At 41.4% G+C, this 25,695-nt stretch overlaps 1 protein-coding gene across 1 annotated transcript in view; it reads right to left on the bottom strand.

Annotated features, from left to right (window-relative positions):
• Positions 1-478: 478 nt before the first annotated feature.
• The window catches only part of SLC8B1 (solute carrier family 8 member B1), a 45,154-nt gene continuing 19,937 nt past the window's right edge, over positions 479-25,695 (bottom strand). Inside the window, exons 4-17 of the mRNA XM_066603838.1 lie at positions 19,937-20,089; positions 17,869-17,921; positions 14,103-14,160; positions 11,092-11,197; positions 10,743-10,910; positions 9,811-9,918; positions 8,166-8,222; positions 5,637-5,767; positions 4,542-4,683; positions 4,301-4,422; positions 4,050-4,203; positions 2,682-2,762; positions 1,913-1,977; positions 479-1,082 (exon numbers count right to left, since the gene is read on the bottom strand). Of these exons, the coding sequence (XP_066459935.1) occupies positions 879-1,082; positions 1,913-1,977; positions 2,682-2,762; positions 4,050-4,203; positions 4,301-4,422; positions 4,542-4,683; positions 5,637-5,767; positions 8,166-8,222; positions 9,811-9,918; positions 10,743-10,910; positions 11,092-11,197; positions 14,103-14,160; positions 17,869-17,921; positions 19,937-20,089 (1,602 nt within the window). The 3' untranslated portion in view covers positions 479-878. The remainder of the gene's footprint in view (positions 1,083-1,912; positions 1,978-2,681; positions 2,763-4,049; positions 4,204-4,300; positions 4,423-4,541; positions 4,684-5,636; positions 5,768-8,165; positions 8,223-9,810; positions 9,919-10,742; positions 10,911-11,091; positions 11,198-14,102; positions 14,161-17,868; positions 17,922-19,936; positions 20,090-25,695) is intronic.

Raw genomic sequence — 25,695 nt, 5'->3', positions numbered from 1 at the left:
TCCTGCAGAAATCAGCTCAGTGTATTAAGTACACAGGCCTGGTGAACAGCTGATCAGGGGGATTCCGGCCGATCTACTATTGATGTCCTATCCTAAGAATAGGTCATGAATAGTTTGCAACTAGACAACCCCCTCATCGGCTCATATAGGGTATGTCTAATATGTGTTCAGTAAACATTTACCCACACAGACTTGAGAATTTCAACTAAATACAATTTTTAAAAAACTACTTTTCTTTATCCACGGCTGTCCAAGTTGCAAATGTACATAATTCCTGAGCTCACAAGCAAACAAACAACCATATTTCCCTTTTCCCTATAATGCATTTGTTCATTGGATCAATGAGCGATAGCAGAATAATAAACATGTAAAAAGAAAATGATCATTTAAATTGCACACATTACATATTGTTCTTGAATTGTCTTTTGCGAAGCAGCAGCCAACAGTTGTGTAGCACTAGAATACTGAACAACATGTATACAAGGAGCAGCTTTATTTAAAATACATATATAAAATATACTCAGTGCCTCATAAAGTAGCAGAACATTGCTGTATTACTTGCACTGAGGGTGCAGCCGTTTAACGCGATCATAATATGAATAAAAAAATATCACTTCGTCCTAACTTTTTTTTAATAAAGGTTTATAAAATAATAAAAACAAACAAAAAAAAAAAGACACACACACCATTTTTCCTTTTAAATAACAAATAGTAAAAACATCTTGATTGTTTGCCTTCAAAAAGGAAAATAACCCCCCATTCCCAAAACATCCTGAGACAATAATGCAGCCATTAAGGGTTAGGGTGATCCGGAGTAGAGGTGAAGGAAAGGTGCCGATTTGTATTCAAGTTTGTAAGTTAGTCCCTTAATCTTTTCCTCAGATTGAAGTGTCGCCTTGTTTGATGACTCCAAATTCTGTTAACAGTGCGACAACTAGAAAAAGCACATAAATGAAGAATAGGGCCATCCCATAGACTCTTCGTAGGTGAAAGCACTGTATAGGTACTGCTACAAAGGAGAAAACCAGACTCAATCCAAGACCTCCAGCCAGGATCCACACCAAAAGTCCCTGTGTTTCAAGCTGGAAAAGAAATTAGCAAAATATTAGGGTTTTTTTGGCAAAAGTACTACAGAGCCTTAATACTAGTCAATTTACCTCTTTTCCTGGAGTCCATGCTTACCAGTAGACAATCCGTGCAAGCAGCATGCACAGCTATTTTCATAACTGTCAATCACTGGAAGACGCACTACTGGGTCGCAGGTCATGGCAACTTTGATTCTATTGCTGCGTTTTTGGAAAATTGCAACAAAATCATGTCATTTTTACAGCGATTTCAGAAAATCTTCTGAAACCGCTGCAAAAATGGAGCAGTTTTGCCACTATTTTCTGAAATCGCTGCAAAAAACCCCTAAAATGTTACTGTGACACATAAGTGTTTGTTTCAGTGACTAGCAGTAAGACACACGGACCATAACTTTGACTATATTTGTGTGGCACACCACCTTCAACAGTTTGCAGCAATAACAGAGGAGGGGGGTCATTGAATGGGTCACTCATTGTACTTTACAATGTAAAGTGCAGTGCATGCAGAGAAGTAAGGGCAAGGAAGTGTCAGCACTCAGAGTGCCAGCAGAGAGCTTGGCACAGTACCCACCCACTGATAATAAGTGGCCAGCAAGTATATGCTGCTGAAAATGTATGTATGTGATGAGTGCTGTCAGTCCATGCTGTTAATTTAGCTTTCATGGAAATGACAGATACGCTTTATGTCAAAAAGAGATCACAGGGAAATTGACTGCATATCACTGGGACCCTTGGAAGGGCAAGTATCCATTTCTTTATTTGTTGGTGGGCTCCAACTCTACTATTTAGGTTGAAATATAACCTCTACAGAGTCTTGATTTACTCACCTGTAATTCTGTCTTGGATGGACTCATCTGTAGAAGACAACCCAGACCAACTCCGATGAGCACATCTGACACCATATCAGGAATACAACTCAAAACAGTTTCAAAGAAACGACTGCCAGGTTGATAACTTCTTATGTACCATCCGTGTAAAGAGTCAAGCACATGGTCAAATTGCAGCTGTGTTCTGGATTGCATCATAGTAGGGCTGCCATAGACAAGTAAGAGCCCTCTACTGTACTACAGAATGCATTTGCTTTTACATAGAGGCAAGCAGATGTATTCATACAGAATCTTAAAGAAAAAAGGATTGTGGCATATTCCATTGGACGTTGAATGCATGGAGGTATTCATTGCTTCTAGGCAAAATTATCTCCATACCCACGGAGTCTATCAGAGCCCGTACAGCAAAGGCTAAAGAAGCTGTATAGGCAGTTTTTACGCATACATGAGCATTACCTTAAAACGGCAAACACTACTTTCAGGGATAATCACTCCTTCTGTAATGAAACTGAATAGGATGGTCTATGTAAACATTTGTGATATCACTAAACATAAAAAGTAGACCTGCCTGACTTTATACTCTACTCAATCACAAGGCAGCATAGGATAAAAGGGTACACGGCTCAGGGAGATACAGTTTTCAATATGTTGAATCAGTATTTATAAGTAAAGCCTGTTTAATATTGCATTGGCATTGACTTGAAGGCGGTAGAAGTGGTCTTAATTTTTTTTTTTAATGTTTTGTGCAGAAAGTCATCTAAAAGGATACTGAAGATGATCCCTCCAAAGCAGGCAGAGAACGCCATACGTGGATAGCCTTGACGAGCCAGGGTGAGGTCAGATACAAAATCTATAGACGAAGCACACAAATGTCTGCATCATGTAAGGGTTTTCTGTCAGTCATCAGCCAACGGCACAATTGGGTTTGTCTTCAACCATACTGTACAAAATGACAATTTTTAACTTTTCTTTGTTTTACCATCAACCAGCTCTTGAGTTTACAAATCTGGTATGGTTTTGTGATCATCACTAGAGATGAGCGAGTATACTCGCTAAGGCACATTACTCGAGCGAGTAGTGCCTTAGCCGAGTATCTCCCCGCTCGTCTCTAAAGATTCGGGGGGCGGGGAGCGGCGGGGGAGAGCGGGGAGGAACGGAGGGGAGATCTCTCTCTCCCTCTCTCCCTTCCGCTCCCCGCTGCAACTTACCTGCCACCCGCGCCGGCCCCCGAATCTTTAGAGACAAGCGGGGAGATACTCGGCTAAGGCACTACTCGCTCGAGTAATGTGCCTTAGCGAGTATACTCGCTCATCTCTAATCATCACTTAAGCAGCATTAGATATTTTTCCTCCTCTTGCCTTCTAATCAGGCAGCATATTCTGCTGCTGAAAATGAGCGTGGGTAGAAGAGCATGAAAATATGGATATTGGTATATTTGACTGATAATTTTTATATAAAAAAACAACAAATGCATATAAGATTATGTAAAGCAAAATACAAGATGGTAAAATACTAATACCAATAACAGTATCAAACTAATAATTGCTTGGATAACTCCCATAGCCAATTGATCGCACCTCCTTAACAGGGTTTACCTATTACGTAAAACTGACTCACAAGCACTCTGCCCTTCCTGGTTGTTACTGACCAGGACATGTGATGCTGCAGCCAATCACGGTCACTGCTGTCAGTGATTGGTCGCAGCAGTCACAGGTCCTGGTCAGCAGCAACCAGGAAGGGCAGAGTGATTGTGAGGCAGTTTTAAGTTATAGGAAACCCCTTTCAAAGGAGTTACCCAAGACTTTTACTACAGATGACCTATCCTCAGGATAGATCATCAATAGTTGATCAGTTGGGATCTGCTGCTTTGGATCTTGACCGATCAACTGATCCCCAGGCCCATTGTCAGTGCTGAAACTGGTCTGCATTGCAGCGGCCCCGTTTGATACTGCTGGCCCAGATCCTAAGGTCTGCAGGCATCTCCCTAAACCAACTGCTTCTCCCAACAAACAGCAATGCCGATCAGTTCCTGCTTTGCGGATTACATTTGGAAGAATACAAAGCTGTAACTTGGGATCAGTACAACATATATCTGAGTATGTATAATGTAGATTCTTTGTAAATTTTACACACTCACCTCCAATACTATTTCCCCAGGCGAGCAAAGTTAGACCTAAAACTGTATTACTGAGTCGAAAGATGACTCCGAAGGTGCGCAGAAGGTTAACAACTTCAGTCGCTGCAGCACTTATCCAGAGTGCGCTTGTAATAAATCCGATAAAGGAATATATCTGTGAGAAACAGGCAAAAGAAACATGCTGTATGACATAGAAAATAGGCAATTCCACAGGCAGAATAAGTAAAGTGGACTGCAGTATAATCTCTTACACAGTGATATTTCGGGGGTTCTCCATTCTTGGTGGTAAAGAAAATGATAAGTGACAACGGGACTCCAATCAGCAGCAAAAGGCTCCACATTGGGAACCCTCCCTGAATAATGTAGCATGCATCTAAGGGGCAGAAAACAATCTCCCATTAAAAGGTGCGCAGCTCTGAGATTATACGTGGAACAATAGGAAAATATCATTGGCATCTGTTCCGATGGGGAGAATAATAGTCTGATACTCACAAGCTCCTGAATGTAGGCAGAATAGACAGAGAAGTGGACTAGTGATTACATGTAGGCAGTTCAGAGGTCTTTGCCAGTTGTGATCTTCTTTATCTGGGTCTACAACTGGCACACAGAGTAGCAGCAGAACCTCTATAGGAACCTAAAGGCAATCATATGGCACATGGGATGGCATTAATGAGAGGTTGTATTGGCAGGATATCATGGGTGCACAACATTTTTTGGCTGTTTTGTCATATTGTGCAGCTTCAAGGGCCGCAATAAAACTTGTAAGATGCTTAAAATGCTCAGAGAGTAGTCGTCTGTTCAGAAAGCATCATTTTTTTGTGGCTGGCCATGACGCGGATACCCGCCGCCCTTACGCAATTGTATAGGCTGTGGGTATATCCGTGACCATAGAGAACAATGGTCTCTATGTCGTTGATATATGTCATGAAATAGAACATGCTGTGTTCTATTTTCTGCTCGCGGAACACGCAGTTCTGGCATGCTGATGTGATCAGAACTACGCAAGTCAATCCATTTTATTGTCCGCATATTACCGAGGATCATACGCTCATGGAACCTGCAATTAAAATCCGGTGGTGTGAGACAGGCCTTATACAGGCTCCTAACCTGTAACTGTGTGACTGACACCCATATTAACCAATAAGCGATTTTCTTTCTCTCATTGTCATTCACTACTTAAATAAAAAAAGTTATCAAATAGAATTTCTAAAAGTCACGCTGCTCAATATCTGAACAGTGTGGCATTAGGCTCAGCTTACAGCCCTTGCCCTCTGGTCTGCACATGAATTCTCCAGTCCCAGGATGGGTTTCCACAGGCTGCACTGACAGCAGCTATTTTATGCCACTCATGGACAACCCCTTTAAACGCTACCAATGACCTTTGATTAAGGGACACCATGAAACTTCAGGTTCAGGAATGAATGGCTTTCTTGTTATTTTAATGTCCATTAGCATTATATAAAAACACTTCTAATTAAAGAAACTGTAATTTATGTAAATTGTCTAATCTTTTCTCAAGTAGACTACTAGGACCAGCTCCTTTGTTACATTTCCTGCATGCGCTATTGCATACTAGTTATCCCTTACCTTGAAAACTTTTAAAATTTTCCAATGCCAGCGTTTCTGTCTCCATTTCCTTGAATCCACTGGATTGATCCCATCCCACATTATCTGCCATGTAGTGTGCTGCAGAGGCAGTAATGGCTGATACTCATCTCCTGGGTAATCAGTGCACATGAAATGGATATCTTGTTAAAGAACAATTCTTTACAGTTCCCATCAACATGATTAGAGCAAAAAGAATCTGTAGTAGTAGATCATTTTAAAAGGAATATGCAGAAATAAAAAAGGTAGAAAAATCTGTTGCTAGGCTTTACCCCCAAAATACATGGAAACAGCTGCAAAAAAAAATAACCTAATAAAGTCTCAGAAAAAGAGATAAGAAGCTGCTGTTTGTATTGGCATATGATTGAAATAATTTAAAAATGCAATTTTACATTACTGGGAAACGCTTAAAGTGGCACAAACATCTGCCAGCTTGTGTTAGTCAAATCATTTCTGTAGTTATACTTGCATTAAAAAATGTTGTTGCTTTACCACTGTAAATCATGTTTGAAGTGGCTGCCACTAGGGGTCTCCGTTCCAGCTTCTCTGCAATCCACTCTCTGTTATTAGGTACAGAGCTTCCTTAATAACAAGGACACAGTGACATTTCCATAGTAACAGGGGGAGAGGCTATTGTCACACAAGGCTCCCCTGTACTGACAGGTTGCCTGCTAACAGATCTGCAGACACTGTGATAATGATCTTCACAGTCTCTGCCTCCTCTACTGTTACAATGTGTGTGTGTACATGTATAAATATTGTAGCAGGTTTACTAACCATTTCTTTGAATGCCTGAATCATACAGAGAAAGCAGGGGGTGGGCAGTCAAATATTGTCTCACTGCTGATTGGACCAAAGACAGAGCAGTGCAGCTTAGGAAGTAAGGGCAAAGAAGTGCAGATCAGTGAACTACTGGTAGAATGATATGCTTGCTATTTGCCTCCTCCCTGAAAGTGGATTGCAAACAGCAAAAAAATGGGAAAAACCACCAAAAAATTAAAACTTACAGATATGAAACAAAGTGCAAACAGCAGCATATGAGTGGGTAAGGAAAGCCTGGTGTATTTTAGAAAACTCAGTTACACTGTAAGTTGGAGGAAAGGATACTAAAAGGTGGAGCTCCACAAAGGGTTCTCTACAATTAGTGCAGAGGTGGTGATCCTAAGGAATGGCTTCACTAATAGTACAAAACAGTGTTAGCAGCATGGGTGATTACTACACCATATGTGAGTGAATGTGGTAAGTTACAGGGTAGATAAAAGCAAGAAAACCAGGATGCAGCACACATGTGCAATAGTGTGGAATGAATCACAGAGTCAAAGTGTAACCTGGCTTCTCTTTTTTTTAAACCAACTAATATAACACATTTCAGGGCAATAAAACCCCTTTCATCAGATAAAGATGGACTGTGCACATACCAAAGGCTTAATTGTGCCAGTGGAGAGGAATGAGTGAGATGGAACAATACCTCTGCAGTGCCACGCATTAGAAGGCAGTATTCCTGCAAGTCAATGTTAGACTCTTTATACAAGCCTTGTAACAATGACTGGGAATTGAAAGCCAAGCCAGAATCCATACACAGATAGCTGTTTCGGGGTGTTTGCTCCTCATCAGTGTGCAGTAGGTTTCTGGCTTGTGGCGCTGCAGAGGTATTGTTCCATCTCCCTTACTTTCATATTATCCAGAGGAGCATGAATGGCCTTTTAAGTCTCCTCACTCACTCACCTTCTAGGTGCTCTTCCACTGGAGAGGAAGTAACAGAAATATCCCGTTACTTCTCTCTCTACTGGTGTAGTTAGAACTGTGCACAGTCCAGCTTTATCTGATGAAGGGGTTTGTTGTCTCAAAATGCGTTATATTAGCTAGTTTAAATAAAAGAGAATTCAGGTCCCGTCTTGATTCTGTTGTTCATTCCACGCTGCTGTATGTTTGTGCCACATCCTTGTTTTCGTGCTTTTATCTACCCTGTAAATTGGTTGCCAAAGGCTTTTTGTATCACAAAAAAAAACCCACAATGCATTTGTTAAAATGTCCATATGGTAGTGCATATGTAGGTTAAACATCACAGCTCAATAAATCAGATTAAAAACACAGATCTGCTATTTGTAACTACGGGAAGAAAGAAACAGGAAAAAAAAAAAATCTAAACTACAGCTGAAAGTAGTGCAACTTTCCTGATGCTACACCCCTCAGGGCGTCCTATTCCACTTGGTTAGTATTTACTTCCTATGGTGCTTCATGCCCTATTAATATGGGTTTGATATCCCCCGTTCGTATTTTCTGTCAGGTGAAATTCTAGTATGGAGACCTTGTGTGGATCATCGAAATCATTAAAAACAATAGCTATATCTTTACTTCAAAAGTGGCAATTGTGCAGATATCTGTGAGGACATCAAGGTATTTGATGATTTTAATTCAGACAAGGTTTGCAAGGTCTAGTTATCTTATCTGGGATGTTCTATATTTGTGTCTAAGGCCAGCATTAGAAACAAAATTATTTTAACATCGTACCATACTCCGAGTCATGAGGCGTGGGGACGGTGTTTTCTTCTGCATCTGTTAGAAGCTCTGAGCAAAAAAGGAAACAATAAACTAGGTTTTAGTACTTTAAATTTATAAGAAATAAGATAAGATAACACCATACATGATAAAGCATTGGTATAGTCATTTTCCCAATACATTTTAAGACCCCTGAGTGGTTTAGATGGTAGATCTGTTAAGTAAAATAACGGAAGGCATTGTCCTTGCAAAAAATAATCTAGGAGCAATAGTTGCAGGAGATGGCAAATAACCTGCAACTCCACCACTAAGGGCTCATGTCCACGGGGAAAAGAAGAATTAAAATCTGCAGCGTTTTCCCGCACGCGGATCTGCGCCCCATAGGAATGGACTGACCACCCGCGGGTAGATAAATACCCGCGGATGGTATTTAAAAAATTTCTGGAGTATGAAAAAAAATGGACATGCTCCATTTTAGTGCGGATCACGCGTGCGGGAGCTCATAGAGCACATAGCTCAATTGATCTCCCACATGAAAAATAAAAGACAATTACAGTGCATCCGCAGCCCAAATCCGCAGCGGATCTGATTTTCCCCGTGGACATGAGGCATTAACTTCCCAGTGGTTCTTCACAAAATGTTATCCCTAGTATATGCATATACATATCTGCCCCTAATGAGTTTTCTGGGACTGCATTATGCTCAGGATAGGTCACCAATAGTTGATTGGTGGAGGTCCGCCGCTTGGGATTCCCACTGATCAGCTTATTGAAGAGGCTGCAGCACTCAGGTAAGCCCTGTGGTCTCTTCTCAGGCATTTGACGTAGGTTTCAATAGTCACATAGTCTGAGAGCAACTCAGTCTCATTCAAGTGAATGGAATTAAACTACAATATCACGCACAGTCACTATGTACATCGCTGTGTCTGTTATGGACTGAAGTGACAGCTCACCTGAGCACCGCTGTCACTTCAATCAGCTGAAAAGCGGGGATCCTGAATAGCAGATCCCAGCCAATCAATTACTGATGAGCTATCTATCCTGTGGATCGTCAATAGTGTAGTACTGGAAAACCCCTGCCACAGGCAAAATATAGGCTACCAAAACCAGTGGTTTATATTTTGCTGATGGCATTGTAGTGCTGGTCATGCACATAAATGAAAAGTCTGCTGAACCTGCCAATATCAATGAGATAGCAGTCTGCAGACTGCCACAGGAATGAGGGAGCGTGCCTATTGGATTTCAATATGCCCTATCCCTTGTTCTAGCTGGAGAATGGACATGCCTAATCTTTTGCTCCCATGGATTTCAACATGTCAGACTAATTTGTCCCCCTCCTCACCAAAAACAAATACCCACTCGGCTGAGGTAACTGTGCATACGTTTCAAAGAACAGGAAGGACACCGGTCAGTTGGAGGACTGTTCGACTGACAACTATTGCAAAAGTTTGAGCATTTTTACTTAAGAAATGTAAACTCTTTACACAAAGGTAAGCAAATACATAATGGAACAAAAATCCCAAGAGCACCACTGAGACCAGTTCGCAGAATGAAGTATCTGTGAAGATCACTGTCCCTATATCTAATCATTAATGAATTTGCCATTAAAATTTGAATCACAAAATACATTTTGGCAGAGTTCCCGAGAAGGCCCATACCTGGTTCATCTAAGCTGGGGGCTAACAATAGCCGTTGACGCATTCTTTGATAGACCCAGGTAGACAGGACAACCACAAGGACATAAGCCAAGTAGAGCAACAAGTACACTGAAAATAGAAAATAAATATATTAAATGCTTCCAAAGAAATCTAGTGTAGCAAAGCTGAAACACATCATGGATATCTACAAAGACTGAATTACACTAGTATAATGGCTCATGCCCGCTTACGATGAATGGTGTGCATGCAAAGTAAAATGGCTTTGGATAGTTACTTTATGCTGGAGAAACAGGATAGAAACTTAAAGCTCAGATGAGGTCTCATCACCACATGATTAAACAGAGAAAGACAGAATTCCCTGTGGCGGAGCACTTTTCTAGTCACGGACACAATATGGAAGACATGAAAGTTATTATATTGAAAGGCAATTTCAAATCAGAGCGGCACAGAAGAATTTGGGAATATAAATTTATATCAACTTTTGACACTTTCAACAGAGACCTAAATTCTTCAAGAGGATTCATGCGTGACTGGGAAGTATGACAAATGTATAGCACAGATAACACTCTGACCTAATGACCCCCTAACACTAATTAAGAGACCATAAAACCTTCACATCTTTATCAGTGACTATTTAAGGATGTTTGTATTTCTGTTGTAGTATTCTTTTAAGTGCAAATTAATCACATCCATGTCTGTGCCTTGTCATAAGTATGTGTGTATAAATATGCATGCCTCTTCAGATCTATTTCATTTAAGCCTGAAGAAGAACCCTGCGTAGATTCTGAAGCTCGCATTAATATCATGTATTTTTGTTAGCAATAAAAGTTATCATATCGACAAGATTACTTGGTTTCTCTTGCTGGGAACATCACATTTAAGAAATGATGCATGCTATACTGTAAATAAAATAGAGGATGGAAAAAACATACCTAAAACATCTGGCAAGCTTATATAACCTCGATAGAGCACATAAAACGTGAGGAATATGGCACACATATAAAACACAATGTCTCTCAGGAAAGGGCGAGAAGCAGCTGTGAACGGTTTCACCAATATAATGCCTCCAGCCACCACAGTGGTGACAAACACACCTGCACCTGGAACAGATAGGGAATCTTTTAATGCTTGCTAGTACTACACATGAAAATTACATCACTGGTAAAAATCTAGAAGAAAAAATGACATACATCATCTGGACTCAGAATGGATACCTGATACTACAGAATGGTGTATAAAACATTTAGTCAAAGGATTTTGTAGTTAAAAAAAAACACTTACCAAAAAGTGCACCTATTGCTAACCCGGCAGTTCTGGAGTCGGAGAAAGCAGCCACAGCACTAAACACATCAGGGGCACCATTGCCGAAGGCCAGGAATGTGACACCATGGAGGTGAACTGTTAAGGAAAAGTTCTCATCTTATGTGATACCTCCTTTTCTGGCATTTCTATTCAGGTAGGCAGAAATTAGAGGCAGCCGCTTTAAAGGAAAGTCTAGTAATAACTGAAGTTGAAAAACCAAAAACACACCCACCTATTTTTTTAGAATACAAGTTTGTCTCCATTTTATACAGAAGGCAATAAATAAATAAAAAAAACTCCTGCACTCAGGCCTGTCAGATAGATATAACTTCAGCGGAGTATTGAAAAGACACTCATTTAAGGGAGGGGATCTGATGCAAAACACAGATGTCCCCAGTGGTACACACGCAGACATAGGTTAAGGGAGCATGCAATGTGTTTCAGGGGTTGTGAACCCCCTTTCTCAAGCAGAACATACCTATGTCTGTGTGTGTACCATCACCATTAAAAGGACCTTTTGTGAAATTGGTTCTCTACCTCTGGAGGAGTCTGGGTTTACATCAGACCCCTCCCTTAGGTAAGTGTCTTTTCAATATTCTACTGAAGTTACACTTATCTGACAGGCCTGAGCGCAGGAGTTTTTTTTATTTATTCTATTGTCTTCTTTACTACACCGAGCTCCCTCTTGGATTTACGATCCTCTTAAACTCTCTCGCAGGTGTGGATTTAATAGGTCTCCAGATTGCCTCTTCTAATTTCAGACCAATGGGGATTGGAAGTGTGACAGCTTGGCCCCCACTTTGGGTCCAGCTGTTCACACCAGGCGAACCCCCTTCCCTTATTCCAGATACACTATGTTGTTTGCTTTATTATTCCAAAGTGCTGTCCAATGTATACTTTACTTTTTCTTTTCCATTTTAGAGAGAGCACTGTGGGGGAGGGGGGGGGGTCTTCTGCAAATGCAAGTCATTTCCCAGTGAAAAACTAAATTGGCTAAGTTTCACTCCCTTTGTTTGTGGATCTCCAGGTTTCTCCTTTATGGTTTAAGCCAATTTACTTCAGTATGTAAATCTTTTTTCCAATGGTTGCTTAAATGCTTGTAATTATAATCAATTATTATTATATGATCAGCTATGGAAATCAACATCCAATGCATAGATGTGTGGGTGGGATTGTGTAGGCAATCTTAAAAAAAGAACTGTAGTGTACAGCATAGGTGAACAGAAGAATGAAAATTGGGAGTGGGTTGTTTTATAATTTGCCTAAACTGCTAATGTCAATAGAACGCAAATGGTTCATACTAGGCCGACAAGATGCATTTAATGGATGGCACTTCCATATCCAATTAACAACCAGAACTCATCCACCAAAATAAAAAAGTATCAAACAGATAATGAAAAAATAAAAAAAGTTATGATGACTGTTCAAACACAAAAGGGAGAACAATTTACTGGCTCTTAAAGGGGTTTTCCAGGGAAATACTATTGATGACCTATCATCAGGATAGGTCAACAATAGTTGATCAGCTAGGGTCTGTCGCTCGGCACCCAGATCAGCTGTCAGTGCTGCAATAACACAGAGCACGGAGCAAAAGCCTCTGTGTCGACCTCCTTATAGTGGCCAGTGCTTGTAACTGCAGCCACGGCAGTTACAACCACAGGCCACTAAATGAACGTTGGCGTGGAGGCTTCCACTCCGACCTCTGTGTTTTTTCAGCAATGACAGCTTGCGCCCTCTCAGATGATCGCTTGGGGTCCCGAGCGATAGACCCAGCTGATCAACTATTGATGACCTATCCTGATGATAGATCATCAATAGTATTTCCCTGGAAAACCCCTTTAAGCCCAATTTACACACAATGATTACTGTTTGAACGAATGAACAACTGAACGAATTAACAACTTTTTTGCCTACAAATGCTGAGCATCTAACTGTATAGATAATCGTGTGAAAGCCTCTTCATTTTCCTCATTAGCTAAAGTAACACTGTGCATGTTGTTTGTTCAGGTGGGCGTGTGTTTATAGGAGGAATCTCTGACCTGCAGGGTTTTAATTAGTGAGAAGATAAGCCATCATCTTCTGCTGCCATGTGTAAACAAGCAGTCATTGTGTTTAGCATGGCAAACAATCGCCCCTCCCCTCAAGTTGTTCTGTCTTTCAAAGACTGAACAAATGCTATTTAAACCAGACGAAAAGTGAACTAACTAACGACCATTTTTATACAGGCTGAAACTGAGCACTAAACAATAAATGAACGAATAGTGCATGATGGCTCAACATTAAGGCCCAATGTCTACAGGCGGATTTGATTGGCGGAATCTGCGTGGCTGAAATGTAAATCAAGCGGCCCATAGAGAAGCATGGGTATCCACAAATGAATTTAAGCATGCCGATTTGTTTTGTGAACCTTTTGGTCCATAAAACAAATTGCATCACGCTCCATTTTTGTGCGGTTCCCGCAAGGACAGCTTCCACTGCAGTCAATGGAAGCCGTCTGATCCGCAACTGACACTGCGGACGGGCCGTGGATACCGCGGGAAAGTAGGAGATTTTAAAAAGAGATTAATAATAATCTGTACTGCGCATGTCCGACGGCGCGCTGTGCGGACCATCTCCAGTACAGATAGCCAAGAAGCGGAGAGGTCCGTGCGGATGCCGCTGACTTCCCGCACAGGGCAGGGTGGGATTCTGCTGCGGGCTCCCATCAGCGGGATCTGACCTGCCTGTGGACATTGGGCTTTACAAGCAATGATTATCGCGCAAATTCAGTCATTTGAACAAATTTTGAGCGATAATCATTGTGTATAAATGGGTCTTTAAGGCTAAAATTGGGGGTTAAAAATACACTTAAGGCAACTGAGTTCTGCATCAAATAAATTTACACGAGACATAATTTCAAAATTTACAATAAAAAAGTGACATTTTCGGAAGAGTTTTTTCGATTTTTATCGTGACTGTTGAGGGGTAAATAAACATCAATAAAAGGATAATGCTACATTATGGGATAGCCTGAGTGTTCGTGAGATTGCGGACAAATTCGGACAAAAACTGGAACAAAAAAAAAAAAAGGATGATGATGAGAAAATAAACTCAACAGTACAATAAATGCATTAAAATGTAATTTTTGAACAATGTGCAAATTTATATTGCAAGAAAATATAAAATTGTTTAACAAATACAAATATACAAATTAATTTAACATGGTAATAACGGACTAGGATGGAATACCAGAAACCTGAAACTCTTGGGAAATGCGGTAGTAACTGATATTTTTTTAGTCTGCTTTACCTTCATTTCCCTCATAAGTAGCTCAGCTTCCAGGCACCATAACCTTGCTATTATCACAGTTTTTAAACCATTTTTGTACATCTTCTTTTTATAGAATACTAATAAATTATATATACCGTATATACCGGCGTATAAGACGACTTTTGAACCCCGAAAAATCTGCTCTGAAGTCGGGGGTCGTCTTATACGCCGGTAATACAAAAAAAAAAGTGTCAAAAAAAAAAATCAGTACTCACCTCCCCCGGCGTTCTGTCGCGCTCCGGCAGGCTGTCGCTCCCTCCTGGTCTCCGGCAGAGCATTGCTTTCTGAATGCGGGGCTTGAAATCCCCGCCTTCAGAAAGCTAATACACACGCCGTCAGCCAGTTACAGCCTTTTAATGACATCATTGAATGGCTGTGATTGGCTGAAGGTGCACGTGTGTTAGCAATCACACCCATTCAATGATGTCATTGAATAGTGTGATTGGCTGAAGCCACGTGTGTTTTAGCCAATCACAGCCATTCAATGATGCCATTGAATGGCTGTAACTGGCTGACGGCGTGTGTATTAGCTTTCTGGAGGCGGGGATTTCAAGCCCCGCATTCAGAAAGCAATGCTCTGCCGGGACCAGGAGGGAGCGACAGCCTGCAGCTGCGCCGCAGAACGCTGGGGGAGGTGAGTAATGATTTTTTTTTTCTCCACTGTATTACCGGCGTATAAGGTGAAAGTTGGGGGGTCGTCTTATACGCCCCGTCGCCTTATACGCCGGTATATATATATATATATATATATATATATATATATATATATATATATATATACACACACACACACACAATATATATATATATATATATACATATATATACACGTATATACATACACATATACACACACACTTATGTTATATGTCCTGGTAGTATCCATCAGTTTGAACCTCGAATTTCATTGCTGTCCATCTTAATAAAGGTAGTAATCAATTAGCGCGATTCTAATCTTTTGAAAAGGTTTGTAATTATTAACGTAACAGTTTCTACTGTTAGAATATTAGTTATTCTCCAGTTCTGAATGTATTTGAACAGACAAGATAGAAGATATAAAGATAAATTACCTTTATATCAGCTCAAGTACTAAACCAAGATTCCAGTAGATTAAAACTGCTATAATGATTCTTTAAGTGATCGTAAAGACCAATTAAGGGAATTAGAAGAAATTGTTAAAAATATCTGTCTTGTCATCAATCTAACTGTGTGCACAGTTGGCACTATGGTTACCCATCATGCATTGAGGGTTATAAAACATAATTGAATAAATTCTGCAAATGTCTGCTTTAAAACTTATTTCAGGTTAAAAGGAGTATTTCCACATCGGCCCCGCCGCTCTCTTTATTCTGGTTGCCACATCTAGACTCCAAGAGGTGGGCGGATTTTATGGAAATAGCTCAGAAACCTGTGCTATGCAGATTCTGTAACTCCAATAGAAGTCCATGGGAGTTACATAAACAGTATAGCACAGTGGGGCATGTTGTTTCATGGGGTTGCAGGGCAGATGTGTGAATACCCACGTAAAACTGAGATAGTTTTTATCCTAACTTGGGTCAGTTTAGACATGACGGGAGACTAAAAATGCAGCACAGAATGAAGCAAAGTCGCACATTTTTGTGCAAATTCCCTCTGGCGCAAAATTTAGTGATGTTTTTACATTATAAACTGGCGTAAAAGGGTTTATAATTGTGCCCCATAGTGCTTGCCACGACTTTATGCTGCCTTTGAATAGAGCAAAATAAATCTAGTGACAGACTCCTTTTAATTCCTTTTAATAGCTCAGTCACACGGGCGTTTTGACGTGCGTTTATTCATGCGTAACAATGATCGCACTGCGTGCGTTAAAAAAGGACTGCGTGACAACGTCCGTTGCCACCCATATGTCCTATCTTTTGTCCATTCGAATTTTATGCGCATGTCACAGCGGGAGGAGATTTCTCTTTTCTCACTCCCCCACCCCCCTCCATTGCCTGAACATAGCGGCGGTTCAGTACTGAACGGCTGCTATTTACACTGAGCGATCTGCTCATCGTCCGTCATTTATGCTGCACAAACAATGGATGATGAGCTGATTGCTTATCGTTAAGTGTAAATAGCAGCCATGCAGTACTGAACAGCCGCTATGTTAAGGCAATGGAGAAGGGCAGGGGAGCGCAAAGAGAGAAAAATCTCCTCCTGCCGCCCCGCTGTCAGCCAGCGATACTAACTCCCGTGCAGGTACACAGGAGCTAGTGTGTGCGGGGACGAGTGTCAGGCATCATTTGCCCGACACTCGTCTCGTCTAACGGGCCTTTAACCCCTTAAGTGGCACGCTGGGAAATTTTCCGGGACGAGCTCCACTGCCGATAGTGATCTAGCCCGGAAGATTTCCGGGCTATGTATCACTATGGGAGCTGCAGAGCACAATGCCACAAGCTGTGACAGTGTACTCTGCCTGCACAGACCCACAGAGAACAAAGCAAGGGCTTTGAAAAACCAGCGGAAGATATTGCCGATATGCCGGCAACCTCCTGCTTCTAGGTCTCCTGCTGTGTTTACAGGTTGCCATAGAGACCATCGGCTTGTCAGAAGCAAGCCGATGGTCTCTGTGGCAGGGAGAGCTGGTGCTTGGCTGTCAGAGGACAGCTAGGTACCAGCTCTTAGAGCAGAGATCAGAGAAAACCTCTGATCTCTGCTGTGTTAACCCTTTACATGCTGCAGTCTATGTGACTGCAGCATGTAAAGGGCTATCACTGCAGCATGTAAAGGGCTGTCACCATCGTACCCCCGGAATGTGATCAGGGGGTCCTGATGGGTCCCTGTGGAGGTCCCCTAAAGGGACAAAAAAAAAAAAGTAAAAAAATTATAAAAACGCTTGTCTCCCTTTACTTTGTAAAAAATCAAAAATAAAATCACACATGTGGTATCCATGCGTCGTAATGACCCAGAGAAGGAAGTTTATACATTATTTAACCCCTTAATGACATGGCCCCTTTTTTTCTTTTTTCCCCATTTCTTTTTTTCCTCCCCCCTGTTTAAAAAAATCACAACTTGTCCCGCAAAAAACACGCCCTTATATGGCCATGTCAATGGAAAAATGAAAAAGTTATGGCTCTTGAGACGCAACTGCAAAATTAGTTGAAATTCAATGATTAGACCATTTAAAAAACCTGCCCTGGTGGGTCTGACAGGGTTGTAGGAAACCCGCCACTCAAGGGGTTAAGGCATCCGATAAGGGGATATGCAAAAAATGCGGTGGAGGCTTTGGTAGAGCACTACAAAAAACAGACCCCAAACTGAAAAATCTCTCCTTTACTTTTGTCTTATTGTTTGTAGACTTTTCACAGCCTTTCATTATCTTGGAGGTTCACTGGTTTCCTGATTGCAATGTGCTGTGGTATATGTTAGCAGTGTATCAATATGGGTTATTATAGGAGTAGGAGATGCCATAAATACCATACTTACAATTTCTCTGCAGTCACTGCAAGAATTATGAAGAGGTAGAGAAGCCATAGGGCCTGTTGAGATAAAAAGTAATAACATTAACCATGCTCTTCATATACTAGGTCTTCGACTTAGCCCAGAAAAATAGTCCAGAATTTGGCCCTTAAAAAGGTTTTCTGAAACTTAAAGAAAGAAAAATGCCCCAGGGTGAGTATTGGTATAAAAAGACTAAAATAACCATTACTCACCCTTCCACTGTGCCTCTGCTCCTGCACAACCAACCCAATCCCCTCACTAATCACATGACCACTGGCCAATGGTTGGCCTCAGCAGTCAAGTGTGCATACACTGAACTTAACTGCTGGGACCAACAGTTGGCAGCAGCAGTCATGTAAGCGATGAAAGTAATGACATCACTTCCTGCATCAGCAGGGAGTGGAGCAGAGGGGAATGGTTTGGCATACCATGACAGAGGCAGAATGAAAGGGCGAGTAACTTCTAAGATGCGAATTAAAAACAATTCTATTCTCATATTTTTTCTCTCTCTCTCTCCCTTTCTGCTTGGCTGATGTTAGGTTGTGCCGCTGGGACCTGTTGCTCTACGAGTTTCCAGGAGCACACCTTCACAGGTGTGGTATAATTAAATTGGATGGGTGTGGAGTTTCTCCAGCCAGCCAATCACCACAGGTCTGTTACATATAAATAACAGTCCCTCTGGATGTGAACAGTGATGTGTGGTGCGTGTCTGCGCAGGGTGCCGGACATGTGGTATGATGAGGTTTATTCCATTTTGGATGCATTGCAGGATGTGTTGGTGTAAACTGTGTCCTGTGCGGCTGGATTGTTTACCACATTTAGGCAAGCTAGGTCCTTAGGTTCCAAAGTGGGGCCATCCCCATTGGGACGATCATCCCACGTGCAGACGGGATTCATGTGGAAGTTTTCTTGTCAGAGTAGGGACCCATGAGACAGCGAAGCAGGCTCGCGGGCTTACGTGACTTGGCCAATTCACGAACTAATACCGTGTACTTTTTTAGATATTGCATCTGGTTATGTGTGCAGGTATGTATGGTGCGTGTTAGGTCGTCAGTTCAGTCCTTATGTTATGTCTGTCCGTGAGTCCTGTACGCAGTTCATCGTCCCTTGGTGTTCCATGTGTGCGTTTGTGGAGTTTCTCAGGTTACGCAGCCAGCGCGTCTTGTGTAGATGGTGATAGCTGAGAGCCTTTCCACCAAATTTGTGTTTTCTTCATCTCTTGCCCTGCTTTGGGTGAGTCTGAGTGACTCGAATCCCTGACCAATGCAACCTTGTTGCTCGGGCAGCATGTGTGTCATATTACCTCCACTGAAAAACAGTCTCTACATGTCTTATTGAACTATGATTTATAATCCCATGTAACTTAAGGCATGCATTTCGTACAGTGTTTCCATATTTTTGGCCACCCCATATATATATATATATATATATATATCATGCACCATTACATGCTGCATATCAGACTCCTTTCTCCTGTAGAAGGCTGAAGACAGAAACTTGAGCAACATGACTTGTGGTGATATTGACCCGCACCACATCCTTTTTCACATTCACATCCAAAGCAGCACTAATGGTCCTACTATATGCATGATGAAGTCTATCTGCACGATTTGAGCACACATGAGCGTAAGAAAACCTTCTTCATTTCCAAGAATGTGTTGCACAGTTAGGATATCAGAGGTTATTCTACTTCACATGGTATGACCGTTTCCACAATGCTCTTCCATAGAATTACTGATAAAGATGCAGTGAGAAGTAAAAGGTCCCACAGTCAGAGTTAAGATGTGGCAGGAAAATACATTTTTGCAGATAACATTTTTAGGCTAGCATGCTGAGCTACAAAATATCAGGACAAACTGTTATTTCGGGAGTTTTCCTTAAATGTCTTCATCCATGGATTTTTCCTAATTAAGCACCATAGTTTGTGTGAATACAGGGTTACTCCACGACACCGCCACCACGTGCCAGTGGACAGAACATGCAAGTGGCCAAACAACAACCAAATATTTAGCTAGTTGAAGCATATAAAAGCTTATTATGACAATATACTTACATACAGCATGATGGCCAAGGGAAACAGTTGAGGAGGAAAGCTGCAGAACGCGCCATGCAAGTAGCTAAAGTATCCATCAGTATTATTGCAATCTAAGGTTTTCTTGACAAATTCACAGCGGAGGGAAGCATTTAACTTCCCCACTTCCTGGCACTGCATATAATAAAATATACAATAATTAGTGAAAAGTTAATTTACCCCTTGTTATCAGATTTATCATTAGACTTTACAAAAGCAAGAACTGCAACATAATTTAGTCAAGCCATGCTTTAGGGCCCTTTTACACGGAACGTCTATTGGTCAGGTAATCATTAGATCTTGTGAAACTGAACAATAATTAATTGTACATACAGCAAACGAGGGAACGACAAACAAGAACTCTGGGGAACGACAAAAAAAAAGGTTTCGCTGGTGCTTGGAATTTTAGACCATATTCTGAGTATTTTTGTTCCGTTGATTCTGAAAATACCATCCATTTCGTTCTAGGATCTGTAGTCTTTGAGATATTCCTGATGTCATTATCTATATTTGTTGTATTTACTTTATTGTCCTGCCAGCATTTGCTTACTATTAGTACATATGATAAATATCGCCACCACTGCACATAAAACTTAGTTTGATGAAACAATGTGAAAAGACACTGAAAGAGAAATGGAATGCGTTTTGGCTACAAGTGAAGAAAACCTCTTGCGATGAGCATGGAGAAGCTAAAAGCAGGTAAATTCGATGGATCACAAATCTGGGAACTCATTAAAGACCAGCGGGATCCGCAGAGAAATGGGGCATGCTGCGATTTGTTTTCCAGACCAAAAGGTCCACAAAACAAATTGCATGCTTAAATTGATTTGCGGATCCTCATATATCCTATGAGCGGCTTGATTTGCAGATCTTCCGCAAGTCAAATCCCCCCGTGGACATGAGCCCTAAGCTCACTTCTGGTTTTGAACATTTGCCTGTAACATGAGCATCAGATTGCAGGACCTGCAGTCATTCTGGATGGATTTCCAGATTGTCTGGGTGATGTAAACGTCCATTTACACAAGCAGATAATCGCTCAATGATCGCTCAAACGATGGGCGCACATTTACACGCACCGACTATCACTAAAACGATCACCGATTAGCAGTGTTTTAGCGATAATCGTCCAATGTAAATAGGCCTTAAGTAATGAACAGGGTAAATGATTTCACCAGGAAATAAGGACCGTGGAAGAACAGGACTGCGGACAATTGGATGCACATATGATGGCGGACTACTGGTGAAACATCCAGGGCGAATGTCCAGGAATATCTAATCGCAAGAAATCACAAAAATATAGTTTTATTCGTATTTTAGGTTTCTTGGGCTTTATCTTTCTACCTGTAGCTTTTGATTGGCAGTCATTACATGTATAGTACAATATGTGTACATGTATACATTTATATGGACATAGGTCATATCTTGATAAGCAGACCTGATGGAGAAAAACGAATGTCATTTTCAGAATCTATGACCCCAAAATACCCCAAAAAGTTCTAACATCTCAGTCACCAAAAATGGTCTTCCCCAGTGTAATCAGTTCACCTATCATTCGTCTTTTACATGCCTAAAACCAAGTGATAATCGGCTCACAGGAGGGATACTCACCTGTATTGCAGGCGCATAATTGCGCATCTCATATGTGTGTGTGGGATACTGACATAAGGTATTGTGTTGCAAATTAAAGTACATGTGCGCATTCCAAAGGCTCAGTAGGCAACCACAGGCCATTTCCATATGCGCATACTAAGCACACACATTTGCACAATGTGAACAAAGAACACACATTTCAGGGCATGCTGAAGTTTTTCACAAAAGCATCATACCCAATTAACTTTTTTTCTGTGTTTTTTTATCTACTGCCACATAAAAACTGTAAGCGAAATCTATGATATGTTTTTTCTGGGATGGAATTGTAGAAAAAAAATGTCCTAGACCGGTTCCATTAAAAAACTAAATAAAGAAGCTGGTAATGGTGCAGAGACTCTACGATCCCCTTGTTATCAGGGGATACATGTTTGTTGGTGGTCATTTCTCAGCTTCTTAACACCTACACATGCTTCCAGACCCACAATGGGATATTTATCAAGAATGACATTTCATCCACCAGTCTTAATACGGTAAATATTGCTGCGGAAGAGGAGGATGCACCACATTTATTAAGAGGCGCACCCTATTAATAAATTAGGCACATCTCTGGCTGCCCATGCACCACAAACCTAAGTCTACACCAGATTGTTGCTGCCATAGACTTCCACTATAATTTACATTGACTCCTGGCATACATCTGTGGGGCCGCGGCAGGCCCCTCCTCATCTACCAAATGTTGACACAAACCTGAAGTGCGCCAGTAAACTGGCATTAAACAGTTGATAACTTCTCCCATAGAGTTGAACTGTCCACTCACAGTGGGAAGAGTGGTAAAAACAGCTATTGAATGTTCACATCTCAAGACCCACATGATTTCCTCCTATCTGTCAGACATGCAAATGTATGATTTATGGTGATAGATCTGCTGGTTTATTACACCACGTACTATTGTTAGGAGTCCCATTTCCTTTAGCACTTTATTTTTTTTTTTTTACGCAAATGTAGTAATTTTTTTTCAATACGAAACTTGGTATTGAAAGCCTTTGTCTAACTTTCCGATGTTTTTATACGTTTCCTGCTTTTTTCTATACCGTAGAAGTTGTATGTCTTTGTTATAAATCTACTAGATTTGAAAGGGAGTCTATCAGGAGTTTTGATAATGTAAAAGTACTGAAAGCATTAAAAAGAGGCCACTGCCACCAAGTGTCCAGAAGGTAGGCCTTTTCCATATAGTGCCCCTCCCCTCTGCTCTGATGGATAGCTGTAACCCAAGAAAGAGAGAGTGGAGTGGAGCAACTTCTATTGACATTGTGGATAGAGGAATTAATCTTTCATCTAAAGACAGAATAAAGTGCTGCCTAATCACCAACCGTGTGGAACCGGGTGTAGTAATTAGATTGGAGGAAAATATTACAAATTGTGGACTTAGGTGCAATTCTTATACCAAGTGTCCTATTGGAAAAAGTCCACGATCTTCAATAAGTTTCCTCCAGTCCGATAGCTGTAACGGCGTACTAGTTTAATGATGAGTTGTCAATCAGATCAGAGAAGTGAGAGGCTGTGGAGAAGCTCACCCAAAAGCACTTGTGGGAGAAGGACCACCTTCGGGACACTTGATGGAAAGGCGCATGTTGAGGATAAAAGTAGACACACAGGTATGTTTAATTACCTGTCCACCACCCCTACCTAGCATTGTCTGTAGTTTCGCTTACTCTGATAAACAATAATGAACACAACAGGAAATGTATAGATAATAACCCGCTGATGCAAGTTGAGGAAAGTCTCAGTTCAAAAGTCCTTTTTTTTTAAGGAATGTCAATAAGGACTTTTGAACGGAGCTATTCCTTATCTTTCTGCCTTATTTATTACCTATACATCCTATGCAATACTGTTCATTTGATTATAGGCCCTTGTGTTTCCTGTACAGCCCAGAGCAACATAACACCATATGGATGTCCTTAAGGGCCCTTTTACACAGAACAATTCTAGTTCAAATAACCAATAAACAAATAGTTTAGTGTAGACACGGCCAAAGATTGAATGAGGAACGATAATTATTTTGCTTATCATTTGTCATCCTTTTTATGCAGGCATAAAAATCATTGTTCATAGTTTGCCAATCACTGTATGATAATAAACTCTACCCAGATTTTCGAGGGAGGCTTGAAATATAAGCCCTCCCCCAAAAATAAGCCCTAGCTACACTACTTGAAAAAAAAAAACAAACTCACCTAGCCGCCAGTGTTAGGGTCCTCGCGCTGCGGCAGGTTGAATGACATCACTGAATGGCTTGTGATTGGTTGGATTGAGCACCAGCTCTGATTGGCTGGTGCTCGATCCAATCACAGCACTCGCTTGCCGGAGGCGAGGTAATTCAAAACCCTGTTAGCAGAAGGAAGAGAATCCTCGGTCAGGCTGACACGGCAACCTGCCGCAGTGCTTGAGACCAGCGCGAGGACCTGGACGCTGCAGACCAGGTGAGTATAAGCCCCCTACCCCCTGAAAATAAGACACTGTGCCTCTATGGGCGCATAATAAACGCCATGCATACGCAATTATATTTTGTATGTGCGCTGTTTATGCGCAATGTCACTAAGCGACAGATCAGACTGACTGGGGACAAAGGGAAATTGTAATTTTTAAAGGTTTTGTTTTGTGGATTTCATTGGTAACATTTTGGGATGTACATATGACTTTTTGATCAATTTTTATGTTCTTTGGGAGAAATGAACAACATTAAAAAGGAATTGAACTGGAGAGCTGTAACTGCACGTTGGGTGGGCCAGTTGTAGAGCCAATCGTCCAACGCACAGCAGGTATTATCCATGGGTGCTACTCTAATAGGTCCCATGCACAATACTTGGTGGATGTCAAACTGTTGCTTCTGCAATTGTCTTGCCCAACATGCAGTTATGGCTCTCCACATCTGGGACTCAAGTGGAGCAGGAGCTCCTGTCCTGAAAGCAGAGAAACCGAAATAAGTGGAACCAGTCATACTCACTCATTGCTAGCCTCACAGTAAGCAGCCCAGTCATACAGCAGAAGTCATCACATTACAATAAGAATGGAAGAGAGGAGTGTCAGCCCACACACAAATAGTTTACCTTCACTACCATCACTGACTATGTTACTTTGTATTCACTACACAGTAAATGACTTTACTTGAGTCTAGCAGCCGACCAGACCTGAGAAGGAGAGCGCCAATTAGCAGCAATTAGCTATTCTGTATAATGTCAGAGGAGGTCTGTGTGCCGCCACCAGGCTTGGTTGGCAACAGCAACGTCCAGATGTTGTGAATCGAATGTAGAACGGTTAGTGATGGTGGTATTCAATGTTCATACTTCTTTGTGTGCGTGCTAGTGCCCCGCTGTCCCTTTTCTTCTGATTGCACCCAGGTCAGATGCCCTGCTCGGGCTTAGATATTTGACTTCAGTTTTTGTTTTTTTTTGTATACTGCTACTCCGAGTGGGGTATGCAGAACACAGCTGCATCCCTGTCTTCTGCATACTCCTGCTGTGTTCATGGAGCACTCAGCTGGTATACAGCTGGGCGCTCCGAGCGGGGTATACAGAAGACAGCTGGAGTGCTGTCTTCTGCATACTTCTGTTGTAGTCTCCCAGAGGGATACCAGATGAAACAATAGTATCAGCGGTATCCCGCTGAGAACTCAGTGAGTAGTCCTGATAAGAGTCATGGTTGTCTTTCAGCCTGAGCAAATGAGCGAATTGTTAACGAAAACTGCACGATGACCACGCGTTTAGAGCCAACGATTCTCACTCAAAAGACGGCTTCATTTACTGCATTAATGATCCGTTACCGGTGGGAGTATGTTATTCGTCATTTGTTATGCCAACGATATTCCATCTGTGGGAGGAGGTTTTGCTAATGTGCTAAACCTTGGCTTGGTTGCTCTTATACTAAATTTTAAAAGTTTTTAGTCTTTAAGTATGGTTATCTGTCTGTATATTTATTCCCGGTCTAATAAAGATTTTTTTGTATGTGATTTTGGGTGTGAGAAGTATTTTTCTTGATATGGATCCTTTTGTGTGAGTAGTATTGTGATTTGGTTCACATCTTCGTTCTGCACCCCGTGTACTTTGTGGTGCCCATCCTCAACTTACATTTGCACACACGCAGCCATCACTCCATTC

The sequence above is a fragment of the Eleutherodactylus coqui genome, chromosome 5, assembly GCF_035609145.1.
Source record: "Eleutherodactylus coqui strain aEleCoq1 chromosome 5, aEleCoq1.hap1, whole genome shotgun sequence".
In the NCBI taxonomy this organism is placed as follows: domain Eukaryota; kingdom Metazoa; phylum Chordata; class Amphibia; order Anura; family Eleutherodactylidae; genus Eleutherodactylus; species Eleutherodactylus coqui.
The sequence above is the reverse complement of the archived record's forward strand: the minus strand, read 5'-3'. Positions and strand labels throughout refer to the sequence as shown.